At 45.4% G+C, this 15194-nt stretch overlaps 1 protein-coding gene across 1 annotated transcript in view; it reads left to right on the forward strand.

Moving 5' to 3' along the window:
* HK1 (hexokinase 1) overlaps positions 1-15194 on the forward strand; it is a 112652-nt gene that overhangs the window by 27439 nt on the left and 70019 nt on the right. Inside the window, exons 3-4 of the mRNA XM_082715231.1 lie at positions 6137-6264; positions 9779-9826. Coding sequence (XP_082571357.1) covers positions 6238-6264; positions 9779-9826 — 75 coding nt within the window. The 5' untranslated portion in view covers positions 6137-6237. The remainder of the gene's footprint in view (positions 1-6136; positions 6265-9778; positions 9827-15194) is intronic.

Below are 15194 nucleotides of genomic sequence, written 5' to 3' on the forward strand. Positions count from 1 at the left end.
CACTGAACCATTCTGGTTACCCCAAATGAGGAATGGCTTATGATCTAACTCACTTCTACTTGGGGATGAAAGAGGACTCCAGTGACCTCCATTTTGACCTCACTCTGTACTTGCTAATCGATTAAGTTCTTCCTAGCTTATCTCTTAACTCAGGCAAAAGACTGAGTGGGCAGAGCATCCTGTGATGGGAGCCAAAACTACCCCTTCAAGCAATAGGGGCTGCCCTGAGCCAGCAAGACCTGGTGGGACTGGCCCTAAGATGGTGATCGACCTAACCTTCACTGCCCACCTGTTTGTTCCCACTGAACTTGGTCCCACGTTTTCCTTATATAAACCTGTATGTATTCAGCCTGTTGGGGACCGTCTTTGAGACATTAGTCTACTGTCTTCTGGGTGACGGTCTCGCTGAAATAAATTCCTTTCTTTTTTCGCCAGCACCTGGTCTCTGCCTTGGGATTTTGTCTGTGGCAAGTGGCCAAACCTGGTCTGTTTGGAACCCCGTGGAGCAGGTGCTTTCAGACACTGCACCCCAGTTATAGAGATAGTGTCAGAGCCCACAGGTTAGTTTCAGTCCTACAGGCCTTCTCCCTCGCCCCTTTCTGATGCCAATCCCAAGGCCAGGTTGTCACCTGTGCTTCTGACCCATTGGCTGTAGAGTCAGAGTCCCCCCTCCCCCAGTTCGCTTAATTTGCTAGAGCAACTCAGAGTTCAGGAAAGCAGTTTACTTGCTGGATTACTCCATAATCATAAAAGAATGTAACTGAGGAACAGCCAAATGGAAAAAGCACATAAAGAAAGGGATGTAGGAAAGGGTGCACAGCCGGGGGGTCACCCGCCCCTTCCTCCTCGTATTCCCCAACCTGGAAACTCTCTGAACCTTGTCCTTTTACATTTTTATGGAGGTTCCGGTACTTAGGCTTGAGTGATTAAATCACTGCCCGTCGGTGACTGATATATCCTCCAGCCCCTGCCCCTGCCTTAAAGAAAGTTGCCATCCTTTAAATTACAAGGTTGGTTTCCCAGGCAACCAGCCCCACGCTCATTAGCACAAACTCAGGGTCCTTGAAAGGGGCTTGTTTTGAGTAACTAGACATGCCTACCATCTTTATCACCAGAGCTATTTCAGGAACAAGAGCTATTTGAAGACAAAAGACCAACTACTTAAAGATAAGATTCTCCCATTGCTCTAAAACTTAGGAAATTACAAAGATTTTAGGAGCAGTGTGCCATGAATGGGGACAAAGACCAAATCTATATTTCTTATTATAAATCAACAATATCACAGTGGTTTGGCAGAGCTGAGCAGGGGGTGGCTGGTTTGGGTTGGGCTTACTCCCGCATCTTAGTCTCCTGGCTGGCTGGGGGATGGCTGAGCTAAGATACTCCACTGGGGCTAGGATGGTTGTTTCTACCTCGTGTGGCCTCTTGTTATCCAGTTGGCTCACTGGGGCTTCTTTCCATGACAGCAGTAGCAGGGTTCCCAAGAGCGACAAGAGAGGGTAAGCTTGTACGTAAGTACTCAAGAGAGTAATCTGTCAAATCTTTTCTTGTGATGCATTGTCCAGTTGGCCAAAGCAAGTCACTGGCCAAGGTTAGGTCTTTGTGGTTGAGAACTACCCAGGGGCCCGGATAGAGAGAGGCAGGCCAATGGCTGCAACAAGCTACCTTATGTACAGTGAGCAGGGGAAGAAGGTAAGCACTGAGGCTCTAATCTTCATCCAACCTAGGATTCTGTGCCATGGCCAAAGGCTGGTTTCTTACCCTGAAAAGTCTTGGATTCCCAAATATATGTAATTCAGAATAAACTACCCCACTCTTCCCCCGCATCACATGCACTGTCATTACGCTCTTCTAAGCTCTGCAAGGCAGGGACCATGTCTATCTTTTCCGTCTTCTCGTCTGGCACTGAGATTGGCATGCCGTTGGTGCTCAATAAATACTTGTGTGGAATGGACATTTGTATAATTTTGCCTTTCAGAATCACAGAGAGGTTTTTTCTCCTGTTTCACAATGGGCCTGTATCTGGCAGTCTGATAGCCCACTTGGGCTTCTTGGAGTTAGAATAATTTCTTGCCTACTATGAGTAAGTGAATGTTGATAAAACAAAATACCAAAAATAATAATAATCAACATTTATTTAGCACATTTAGCCATTGATTCAATACTTACCGTATGCCAGGCTCTCTGCACAACTTAATCCGTAACCCCATCAGGAGTGTTCTAGACCTTCAGATCTAAACGTTCAGATTTCATAGACAGCCACCCACCACACTTGGCTCTGGGCTGCCTGTAGGGCTCTAAGACAGCCACCAGAGCAGGACAATGCCAACCGTCTCTTTTCTGAGGGCGTCTGTGCAGCAGTCCATGGGGGGAGAAGCTCTCACTGGGGAGAAGCTCTCACTTTTCCTGGTTGGAAAAGCCTCCTGCCGAGCAGGAGCCAAATTCTCCTCTAACAACTCCATAGGGACAATTTCCAGGGTCTCTGTAGGGGACAAAACAAAAGTCATCTCACTCAGAGAAACTTAGAGCTGTGGCATCCCATCTCGTATTCATAATGTTTCCAACCCAGGAGCAATCTAACAACAGGGGGTCAGCTTTATCATCAGAAATGTTACCTAGTAACAGGGGCATCCAGGTGGCTCAGTTGGTGGAGCAAATGACTCTTGATTTCGACTCAGGTCATGATCTCAGGGTCATGGGATCAAGCCCCACATGGGGCTCCACGCCAGGTGTGGAGTCTGATTGAGGATTCTCTCTTCCTCTCCTCTGTCCCCACCAACAGCCCAAATAAATAAATAAATAAATAAACACATCATAAGAGAAAAAGAAATGTCACTCCTCACATATTTGGCCCAGCCATGCAGGTGTGAGTCCAAACTGGCCTGAGCTCTGTCAGGGTGTTCATTACTGTGTAAGAGGTGGTTTCAGTTTCTCGCGGGGATGATCTGCCTGCAGGGTCTTTCGCCTGAATTAAAAGATAAGCTGGAGAGAGGAGCTTTAAGGAAAAATGTGGGACAAATTTGGTGAGTATAAGCCCGTGAGCAGTGAAGGTCAGGTCTTGGGGTTACCAGGTAGGGGCGCCTGGGTGACTCAGTGGGTTAAGCCTCTGCCTTCCGCTCAGGTCATGGTCTCAGGGTCTTGGGATTGAGCCCCGCATCTGGCTCTCTGCTCAGCAGGGAGCCTGCTTCCTCCTCTCTCTCTCTCTGCCTGCCTCTGCCTACTTGTGATCTCTGTCTCTGTCAAATAAATAAATAAAATCTTAAAAAACAAAAGCAAAACAAAACACATTACCGGGTAGCTGGGGGAATGGAACCAGAGGGTTAACCTAACACCCAGTTCTAATGCAAAAGGGGAAAAGGTTACTACTTCTCACCTCTTACCTCCCTCATTTTACAACAAGGAAAATTAGGCTCAGAGAAGTTTTAGTAAGTGGCAGAGCGAGGATTAGAACCCAGGTCCCAGGCTGTGTTCCTGTTTTGACTGTTAGCCTGACATAAGCATAATCAGGAGAAGATCTTTTTATAAAAACAAAGTTAAATGATAAATTACAAAGCAAAATGCATATTGTCTTTAGATCACTTTCTGCTTTGGCCTGTGTTAGCTGTTGGGTTTTAAATAGCACAGGTCGATGGACCTGCTCCTGTCAGTGTGTCAGTGTCTGTACAGGAAACTCAGAGGAGCCGGAGACAAAACCCAGAAGGTTCCACACTCTCAGCCAGGGCTCTCCAAACCTGTTGGTCATGTTACTCTATCAGTAAAATATTTCTGCAGATGCATTCCCCAATACATGTATCTTAATTTTTTTTCGGATTTATACATTTATAATCCTGCATAGTGAAATGTCCAAAATAGGCAAATCCATAGAGAAAGAAAGTAGATAAGCTATTGCTGGGGCCTGGGGGAAGGAGAGACTGGGAAGTGACTGCTGAGGAGGACACGGGTTCCTTTTTGGGGTAATAGAAATGTTCTGGGATTAGATAGTGGTGATAATTGCACAACCTTATGAATATACGAAGAAACGTGTTATATGTATTCTAAAAGGCGAATATTTTGGTATAGGAATTATATCTCAATTTAAGAAAATTATGTACATTTAATAATGTACTAAAATAATGTGTATGTTACAAAGAATAGCCTAAAAAAGTTAGAGGGTGAAATTTTTAAAAGTCATAAATAAAAGTTCTGATATCATCTTGTATCACCCCAACAAATTGTCTTTTGCTCTCCCTATGGACTGAATTCTTTAAACCAATCCCCTGGATATTCTATGTCTCAATTATAAGCCATTTATGACCCTCTTTGCTTTCACCACTGTTGTGAATTTCAGTAACGTTGCCAATCAATCAACAATAATTATAGTTAATAGATACATATCGAGTATTTGCGAGATACAAAGCAGGATTCTAAGTGCTCTATTTACATACACAGACCTCCTGTTCCCATGTGGCTCTATTATTACTGTTAGTGTCCCCATTTTATAGTTGAGCAAACTGAGGTTCAGATAGATTAAGTAATGTTTGCAGAGTCAAAGCTACTACATGCCTGCGTAAAGCTTCAAACCAAGCAGCTTGACCTCAACACTGTGTTTCACTCTTGCCATGTGCCAAGTCCTGGGGCACACTCAAAGACCCTGCATCCTGGAAGTTTATCCTCTTATGGGGGCAGGGGGTGAATATTAGACAAGTACTGATATTTTCAAGTTCCCTGAAGAATATGTCACAGCCTAGTTCTGTGTATTTTCTCCCCCAGAAATGCTTGGGATGAAGGAATGAAGTATGAGCTTTAAATCACATTTTCTTAATGTAAACAAATAACAAGGACACCCCCCAAATTCTGTTTATGCCCCTGAGCTGGGCCAGGGAGGGATCGGGATGTCAAGGGAACTAGGAATCCCAAAAAGACCAGCTCTGGCAGAATTCCCCAGCCCTGAGCCACTGGGGTTTGGGGGCTGGAGGCCCAGTATTACATCACTGTTTAGAAGCCTGGGCTCTTGGCTGACTCTCTCCAAACTGAAAAGGCCTTAAATAGTAGGGAAGGTTTTGGATTCGCTGCAGCACACTAATTGGCAGGCAAATCACATAATACTTCTAAACCACTCAGGATATGGTAGAGACTTAATAAAATTGCTATGGATTTCAGGGGTGCCTGGGTGGCTCAGTTGTTGAGCATCTGCCTTCGGCTCAGGTCATGATCCTAGGGTCTTAGGATCGAGCCCCATGTCATTGGGGTCCCTGCCCAGCAGGAAGCCTGTTTCTTCCTCTCCTACTCCCCCTGCTTTTGTTCCCTCTCTCACTTTCTCTCTCTGTCAAATAAATAAATAAAATCTTTTTTTAAAAGATTGCTATGAATTTTGACTTAGGATATCTGATGCTTATTGAATTATTATTATATCATTCTTGAGTTAGCCTTTCTGAATATGAACTGTAAGATCTCTACCCAGTGTAACAAATTAAAAAAAAAAATGACAAGATCTTTATTAACAGATACGAAAAAAAGTAGATTTTAAAAAAGTAGAAGATCATGGTTCCATTTTTGTGTTGTTACGGGTGTGTGGTTATCTGGAGAAAAAGAGAAGAGAGGTTACAGACCAAAATGTTAAGAGAACTTATTTCTGTAAGGAGTGAGGGTGATTTTGATTTTTTAATTTTTAATTTTAATTTTTACACTACTTGCCTGTATGTTCTGACTTTTTTGTGTGTGTGATGAGTGTGCTTTGCTTTTGTGATTAGAGAAGTGATTTTTACCCAGGGTTGTGCCCGACCCTGTTTAAATTAAGAGGAAAGCGTGACACTTTGGTGAAGATCAGACTTAAAATTTGGGCTTTTTGAAGTTGTCTTGGCTAATGTCCATTTCTATTGGATTTCTTCCCTAAAGTAAGCCCCTTTTTTTGGACTTCTTTGTAAGCAGAGGAGGCTGTTGGTGATGGGGACCAGGTTCCAGGGACTGTCTTCTAGAAGAAGACCCTGCCAGAACCCTTATGACACTTTACTTAGGATTACGGGTCCTTCTGGACACAGGGGCCACTTCTCTGCCCCTCGTCCTCAGTATTGGGGTGTTTCGCTTACCAGCTGTTGAGGAGGGGAGTGAGGTTGATGAGCCCCTCACTCTTCCTCCTTTGGGCTTTGCTTTTCTCCAGGCCTCCCCGCCCCAACTGCTGAGAGTGACTGCTGAGAGCAGAAGAGAAGAGAGAACCAGCAGAGAAGAAGGAAGTCGGGCACAGCAGGGGTCCTCCCCACCATGGGGCAGACCTGCCAGAGAGGATGTGTGAGTTGTCCCCTTGCTTTCCTCTAAGGTCATGGGGTCACACACACCAGGCCTGCCCAGTGCACTCTCCCACTGGGTCTTCCTCTCGGTCCATTTTCTAGGAGGGAAACCCAGACCCAGAGCACAGCAGAGTTGTGTCATGGGGTAGGGTAGGAGACACTCACATCCGGCCTCTAGCTCTCTCTGTGCACTTTAATCTTTCTTTTCTTTTTTTTTTTTTTAAGATTTTATTATTTATTTGACAGAGAGAGAAAAAAAGACCACAAGCACGCAGAGGGAGAGAGAGAAGCAGGCTCCTTGCTGAGCAAGAAGCCTGATGTGGGACTTGATCCCAGGACCCTGGGATCATGACCTGAACAGAAGGCAGCCACTTAACCGACTGAGCCACCCAGGCGTCCCTCTCTGTGCAGTTTAATTTTTACTGGGTCATATCAGACCTATTGGTCCTGAGCGAGGGGCACCCAAAGGGTCATAAACGTCACCTTTGGTTAATCACTTCTTAGGTTGTTATACTGCAAAGTCATGAATGGGTGTTGAAAACAGGAGTGTGACCTTTTCTAAGAGAAGCCTTCCTCGGCCAGATTGTATATGGCCATGTAAAAGCAGAAACCCACTCCAGCCCCCAGCAGAGAGCTTTACTCCCCACCGCCACAACCCCGGGTATGGAAATAAGTCGGGGAAAGTGTTTATGGGACAAATGACGTTCTTCTGCGTAGCTGGTTCATTTTCAGTCAGTCTGTACAGTGGACAGTCCCTCTGGGGCAAGGGCTACAAGGCCCCCCTCTTCCAGTTTGGGAAATGGAGGCACAATGAGGTGTTAGCCCAGTGACAACACACAGGGCTGGGACTGAAGCAGTGCCCTGGGGACAGGGTTCTCTCAGAGCAAGCCTGTCGGTCACTGCTGTGGCCTGGCCTGCCTGCTTTGTGAAGACTTCCCTGGTCAGTCTGTGGGCGGGAAATTTGTTCCCAGACCGCTTGTGGGAGTGGGGAGGAGGGAACACAAGCTCTGGGAGTGGCTTTCGCCTCTGTGTGAGGAGGGCTGGCACCTTTCCCCAGTCCTGGCTTGAAAACACCCCCTTTGTCATCTCTGAGGAGACTGCCTTCTAGGCCAGATACACCCCCTGAGAGAACTGAGTTCAACCCCACTCTCACACCTACGTGGAGGCTCGGGTTCCCGTCTCAGTCTCTTCTCGGGACTCCGAGGCACCTGCCTGGGCTACAGTGAGCCGGAGCCCACTTGACGCGTACATCTGAAAGCCCCTTGGGTCACGGGCCCCCAGGGCCTCTTCCTTCTCCTCTACTCCACGCTCAGGGCGAAAATAGTTTTGCCTCTTCTAGGAAAGGGGGAACACCTCCAAACCAGGAGGTCTGCTTGGGATGTCTTTGCCACCTCTCACGGTCCCCACCACCCCTTCTGTGCCCCTACCCAGCCTCGTGAGCCTCAGGCAGAATGCCACTGAGAGCTTCCAGCAGGCCAGGCCAGCTTTGGAGAGGTGGCACAAAGCAGCCAGTGTCCCCGGCGCCACGTGGCAGTCAGCAGGCTCTGGCGCTGGCCCTTGGACTTAGTTCCCCATCGGCCTCTGGGTCTCTGGCTGGTCCTCTGGGGTCCTGGGGGGGTCTGGACACAGGAAGCCAGGCTCCAGGATCTCAGACACAAGCAGAAAACCCAGGAGTTGGAAATGGGTTTGTCTTCTCACGGGGCCCCAGGGTGAGTTCTGATTATTGCCCTTGGGTCTCCGCGAGCTGGTGATCTTCACTGTAGCTGCTGTCATTCAAGGAGCAACTGCCCTGCACCTGGCCCTTCACAGTCTTGTATTTTCACAAAGTTCCAACAAAGTAGGTATCATTCTCCTCTTACAGATGGGAAAACTGAGCCGTAGAGAGCTTAAGGTACTTGTCTAATTTTACATGGTTCATCAGTGACAAATCTAGGACATAAACTTAGGTCTCTATGACCCCGAGCCTGTGTGCTCTTTCTACCTCCAGGACAAACCCAGGGCTGGAGATGAGGATTGGGACGCCACCAGTAACTGCCTGGGGACATTGGTACTTTGAGTGGTTCCGAGCTTAGAACGGTTGTGCTCTGGATATTGATTTCCCTCTGTTGATCTAAGGAAGGGCCCCAAATTATATGGTCCGTTCCGTTTCTTTGTCCTTGGCACCTTGGCTGTTCCAAGCTCAGGCAGTATTTTGCATCGTTTCCTTACTCTTAATTCTCTGAAAGGCAAAGACTCCTGTCAGACTTCACGAGAGTGCCTTTTAGCAGCAAGTTTGCTCTCATGGGGGATCCGTGTAAAATCCAGACTGTTCGGTTTTTGGCTACGTGAAAACTTGCTGAGATGGCCCTGGTCACTTGGGTTGTCTATGGAAAATGCCTTTTCTTGCTTCTGTAGGACCATGATTTCTGTAGAGCTTCTTTGAATAGCAGTCTACGAAGAGGTTGCATTGTCTCTGTTCACGAACAACAAACATTTATAGGGCACCTACCTTATGTGAGGCAGGGCAAGACGGTTGAAAAGATGGTCTCTGCCCTTCAGAGACGATGTGTGCATTACCCTGATTCTTATACGAACTGGCTACACGCCTGTGGGCCACCGTGCAGCCCTTCTAGAAAGTGGGGTTACCTGTGGTGCTCTGTCTCTCGGGGGGCTCTCCCTCCTCACGTGCCAAGAGTGGTGGTTCCAAGAGTCCCAGAGCCGCAAGAGAGGGCAGGCCCTAGCACAGGTATTTGAAGGTATTATTGTCCTACTGGCTAACGCCAGACACACAGCCAAATCCAGAGTCACTGTGAGAGGAGACGACAGAGCATGGGCACAAGGAGGAGAAGCGTTATGACTGTTTTCCACAAACAAGGTACCACATCCTCCTCATCCTGTCAGCCGCCATCATGGAGAGATCTGCATGGGTCCCTCTTTGACTGGGAGCAGCTTCCAAAATCCGTGAGGTGTGGAAAGTCCTAAGAGGGATACAGAGGGCAGGACGCTCATTCATCAAGGATACTGACTCACCCAGCCGGTTGCTGCTTGATGGCCGTGTTCCCTCCATGTTCCTGTGGGAAGTATCGTGTCCTACAATCATGTGGCCAGGGGCTTAGCAGGGACAGACCCCTGTGTTCCCCCAACCCTGCTACATGCCTCTCTGGCGGCACAGCCAGCGCCATGCTTTCATTATGGATGGGCACGTCTGTCTGCTCTTGTGGAACGTGGGCTCCCTGTGGGCAGAGTCACTCTTGTCTGTCATAGTTGAACCCCGCTTCCCAGCACCGTACCTGTGCAATTGTAAGCACCTAATCCATGCTGATGTGATTAAACTCACGAATAGGACATTTCTGAGCTCTGCTGTATTCCATCCAGAGGATGGTTAATCCAGTCAGGATGTTGTTAGCGATTTCGAGCTTACTTGTAGTTACCCTTGCTTCTGAGCCTGATTGATTAGGTATGAGTGGCAACATGTTGTGAATACAAGTTGCTAAGATGCCTTTGTCACGCCTCATTTTATCCTGTTTTTCTTTAAGAGCGACGCATCTGAAAGGCCCATCAAACCCCCGCTTTCTGAAGCTAAGGTAAGACACCTAAATGTTCTCTCCATATCCTTCTGTAACATTTTCTAGACAAGAGGGATAGTGTGTGGCAATTCCCTTTGAGGATTCTTTGCTTTCAGGGAGCCAGGCAGCCCTACGGTGGATTCCCAGGGGAGGAAGAACATTTACTTCTCAACTGCTCCTCCCTGGGCCCAGCCCACCCCACGGGGCAGATCTTTTATTGGGGGGGGGGGGGGGGACGGGGGGAGGGGCTTTGTTACGAGGCTCCTCGAGGCTCATCTCTTAATTCTTTCTTGGGAGCAAAATGCCAAGAGTCTGAGCTAAACGAGGGACCTTCCTGCCTTGGAGCTGTATGGCTTCCTGACTGTGGGAGAGGCTCTGGGAATGGAAGGTCTCTTCCCTCCTGTCTTTTCCAGTGTGTGGAATCCAGCATGCCAGGAACTTGGTACCCACCCTCTCTGTGCTGGAACATGGGCCAAAAAAGTTTCAGATCTTCCCTATTGGCATAGCCCATGTGGTTCTAAATCAGAATTTTCTGTGCTATCTGTGATGGCCCTCACCTTCCCTCTCATTCCCCAAGTGGGTGCTTTCCTGTGCTTATCACATTGCAGTCGAGTGAATCTGAGATGGGTTACTTCATGGGAAGGGGGTGAGGTGGAGGCTTTAGAGAACCAGCTTGCTGGGAGAAAAGTACAGTAACTTTTGATTTCTGCTACATCTGCCTCCCTTATCTAGTCCCAGGTGAGCTCCAAGTATGGGTCCTGATTCGTAGCCACCTCTGTTCTGCTTCTTTTTCCACTGGTCAAACAGCCCTATTCTTGTTCTTTCTAAAATGAATTAGAGACTCCAGCATTTGAGGATTTATGGCTGAGAAGTAAAGCTCAACATGCAAAAAGGGAAAAAGTTACAACATAGAGTAACATGTACTTTAAGTGCCAGGCGAGGGGGAGGGATCCATCCTGTCTTGGGAAGAGAAGGAAGGTTGGACAGAGGAGGTGAGATTGGCAGAAGGTCTTGAGGCAGATGAAGGAATCTGCAGGCCAGGAAGGACATTCAGGGCAGAGACAGCAGTTAGGGCAAACACGGAGTCTGTGAAGGATGGAAAGAAGTTGGGAGGCTACCTAGTGTGTTGACGGTGGGGAAGTGGGAGGGGAGGCTGATGAATTTGGGTTGGGCTGGCACTGGATATTAAGTCTAGTTAAGGAACTCTATGGAGGGGTCCCAAAAGATCTTTAGGTTGAAGAGTCATGTGATTAAATTGTGTTCTGACAGCAGCAAGGAGCGTGAGCCTTGAGCCTCCAGGGAACCAGCCAGGAGGTAGTGGGGATGAGTGTAGAAAGCTCCCCAGAGGCCATGTGTATGCAAGATGATACTCCTTGGAATGGGAAGAAAGTTTTACAAGTTCCATTGCAAACAGTTTTTTAAAGCTCAGTTGACAGTGGTAACCTTGCTTGGTGAGCCTTGCAGTTGGGGTTACTTGTTTCATTTTGTGCTCAGGGTCTCTCTTCATGAGAAGGGGTACATCATGGTCCCTTCCTTTGTTTCCAGGGCCATTTTTAGCATATCATGAGGCATTACCGTCTTCTGACTTCCTGGTTGAAGTAGTTTTACACATCATATTCTCTGTCTTTAACTCAGTTGACCCTCACAAAATAAGCAAGTGGCTTAGGAAGATTTCTGCATAGAAACTATGGATTAAAGCTAATGAACAATGGAGCAACTTGTTGGTTCTGTTGGAAGAGAGAGTGACTTTTGATCTTGAGGTCTTGGGTTGGACTCCCATGTTGGGTGTAGAGATTACTAAAAAATAAGAAGCTAAAAAAAAAAAAAAAAAACAAAAAACTACAAAACCACTAATGAACAAAGAGAAAATGAGAGCACTGACTTGTTTCCTATCCCTGGTACCAGCTACTCATCAGCCACATCTTGGAGTTAAACGAAATAAAAGATCTGATCACATATAATAAGTTGAGAAAAAAACAAGAAAGCCTTTTTGAATTCTGGCTTTATTCATATATCACTAATGATAAGGTAATCCTTTTGTATATAGAGGGCCTTGAGATCATTAGCGAATGGTCCCATTAGGCCACCACATTTAAAAACAGTTTATCTCATCTATATGCCTTTTTTTTATTGAAGTATAATTTACTAACAGTCAAAAGCATACATCCTAAGGGTCAGGTCAAGAAATTTGAACACATGTCTATACCTATAGAACCAGTTCAAGTTATAAAATATTTCCGGGCACCAGGGTGGCTCAGTGAGTTAAGCCTCTCCTTCAGTTCAGGTCATAATCTCAGGGTCCTGGGATCGAGCCCCGCATCAGGTTCCCTGCTCACTGGGGAGCCTTCTTCCCTTCCTCTCTCTCTGTCTGCCTCTCTGACTACTTGTGATCTCTGTCAAATAAACAAATAAAATCTCTTTTAAAAAAAGATATATAATATTTCCATCACCCCCCAGTGACTGTCCCTATCCAGTCACTACTTCCCCATCCCCTGTCCTGAAGGAATCATTGTTCTGACTTCTATCACCATAGGTTAATTTTCCTGTTCTTGAACCTCATGTAAATGGAATCATACATGTGTACTCTTTTGTACGTGGCTTTACTATTTTCATATTGCTGCATGTACCGAGTTCATTCATATGTGATCTTATATATAAACAATCCTAAGATACACACACACACACACACACACACACACACACACAATTAGAATAAACACATTCAGTGAGGTTTCAGGATACAAAGTTGATATGTGAAAAATCTGTTGTACTTCTATACATTTGCAATGAACAACCCAAAAAGAAATTAAGAAAACAATTTCATTTATAATAGCACCAGAAAGAACAAAACACTTAGGAATAAACTTAAAAGAAGTCCAACCCTTATACTCTCAAAAGAAATTGAAGAAGAGCTAAAAAAAAAACCAAAACAAAAACATGGAAAGACATCCCATGTTCATGGATTGGAAAGCTTAAGATGGCAATACTCCCCAAGCTGACCTACAGATTCAACACAATCCCTATCAAAATTCCAGCTGGCATCTTGGCAGAAATGGACAAATTAATTCTAAAATTCATATGGAGATGAAAGGTACTCAGAATATCTTGAATAATAAGAAGAAACATCTCGAATAATAAGAAGAAAGTCAAGGAAATTGCATTTCCTGTTTTTACAATGTATAAATCTACAATACTCAAGACAGCATGGTACTGGCATAAGGATAGACCTATAGATTAATGGAATAGAATTGAGAGTCCAGAGGTAAACTCTTACATTTCTAATCATTCAGTTTTCACAGGGATGAAATCATTCATTCAGTGGGATGAGAATAATCTCTTCAACAAACAATGTTGTGACAATTGGATATCCACATGCAAAAGAATGAAGTTGAATCCCTACCTCAAACCATATACAAAAATTAATTCGAAATACATAGTAGCTAAAATTATAAAACTCTTAGAAGAAAACATAGGTATGAATGTTTTTGATCTTGGATTTGGCAATTGTTTCTTACTATGATACCTGTTACGGGCTGAATTGTGTCCCTCTACTACCAAATTCACGTGTTGAAGTTTGAATCCCCAGCACCTCAGAATATCATCACATTTAGAGATGGGGGTCTTTAAAGAGTTAATTAATTATTTAAATTGAGGTCTTTAGAGTGCACCCTGTTCCAGTCTGACTGACATCTGTTCAAGAAGAGGAAATGTGGACCCACAAAGAGACATCAGGGATGCCTGCACACAGGGAGAGGGCCATGTGAAGAAGGGGGCCATCTGCAAGCTAAGGAAAGAGTCCTTAGAAGAAGCTAAACCTGCCAACACCTTGATCTTGGACATCTAGCCTCCAGAATTGTGAGAAAACACATTTCTGTTGTTTAACTCACCCAGTCTGTAATATTTTATCTATCAACTGATGAATGGATAAAGAAAGTGTGGTATATCCACACAATGGGAACTTATTCAGAAATAAAAAAGGACCGAAGTTCAGACATGTACTACAATGTGAACAAATGTAAATGAAGTACATTTACATGCTAAATGCAAGAAGCCATTCACCAAAGATCACAATCTGTATGATTCCATTTGTATGAAATGTCCAGAACAGGCACACCTGTAGAGATGGAAAGTAGATTTGTGGTTGCCTATGTCTGGGGAGCATGGGAGTTTGGGAGGTGACAGCTAAGATACAATGTTTCTTTTCGGGATAATGAAAATACTCAAAATGATTGTGGTGATGATGTCATAACTCGACAATCATTAAAAATCACGGAAATGTACACTTTAAATAGGTGAATTATATGGTATGTGAATTATATCTCAGTTAAACTGTTACCAAAGGTGGGGGGAAAGCATTCCATTTTTATAGTTGAAACATATGAAGTATGTATGGATATAGTACAATTTTTAAATCTGCTACTGTGCTCATGGACATTTGAATTGTTTCTAGTTTGGGCTATGACTGATAAAGTGCTGTGAACACCTGTGTACAAATCCTTATATGGACATGTGCTTTCATTTCTCTTGGGTAAATACCCAGGAATGGAATCATTGGGTCATGGGCTAGGTATATATTAATTTTTTAAAAGATATATTTATTTGTTTGAGAGAGAGAGAGAGAGAGGAGGGAGCATGTGAGCAGGGAGAGGGGCAGAGGGAAAGGGAGAGAGAGAATCCCAAGCAGACTCCATCCTGAGCGTGGAGCCCTATGTGGACCTCATGACCTGAGCCAAAACTAAGAGTTGGATGCCCGGCCAACTGAACCACCCAGGTGCCCCTATGATAAACTCCATTAGGAATAGTTGAACGATTCCAAAATAGCGTCAATTTACACTCTCATCTGTCTCATCTGTTTTCATGTCTATGTTTTAGGCATGTTTTATAACATAAATAATAGTGCAGCAGTAGGCATTGATAGTTATAAGTAAATATATAGATTGTTGAGGTATGAGGTCAAAATGTTTTTGCTACAGGGGATTCTGAACTGACCAGTTCTGCAGCCTGGGACTAGGAGAGAGTCCATCTTGCTAAGGGCTTTGTATTGGTTTTGTAGGGCTGCAATAGCAAATTGGCACAAAGTTGGTGGTTTAAAATAACAGAAATTTATTATCACATAGTTCTGCAGGCCAGAAGTCCGGAATCAAGGTGTCAGCAGGGTGGGGCTCCCTCCCCAGGCTCTCGGGGAGGCTCCTTCCTGGCTGCTTTCACTTTCAGTGTTTCCAGGCACCCCCTGGCTTGTGGCTGCAGAACCCTCTCTCATCTCTGAGCCACCTTCAAGGGCCATTCTCCTTCCCCCCTACTGTCTTCTCTTCCGCCTCCCAATCAGGAAGGTCACTGGGTTTAGGGTCCACCTAAACCCATCTGGGAAGATCCTATCTCTAGATCC

This window comes from Mustela nivalis (genome assembly GCF_964662115.1).
Source record: "Mustela nivalis genome assembly, chromosome: 2".
In the NCBI taxonomy this organism is placed as follows: domain Eukaryota; kingdom Metazoa; phylum Chordata; class Mammalia; order Carnivora; family Mustelidae; genus Mustela; species Mustela nivalis.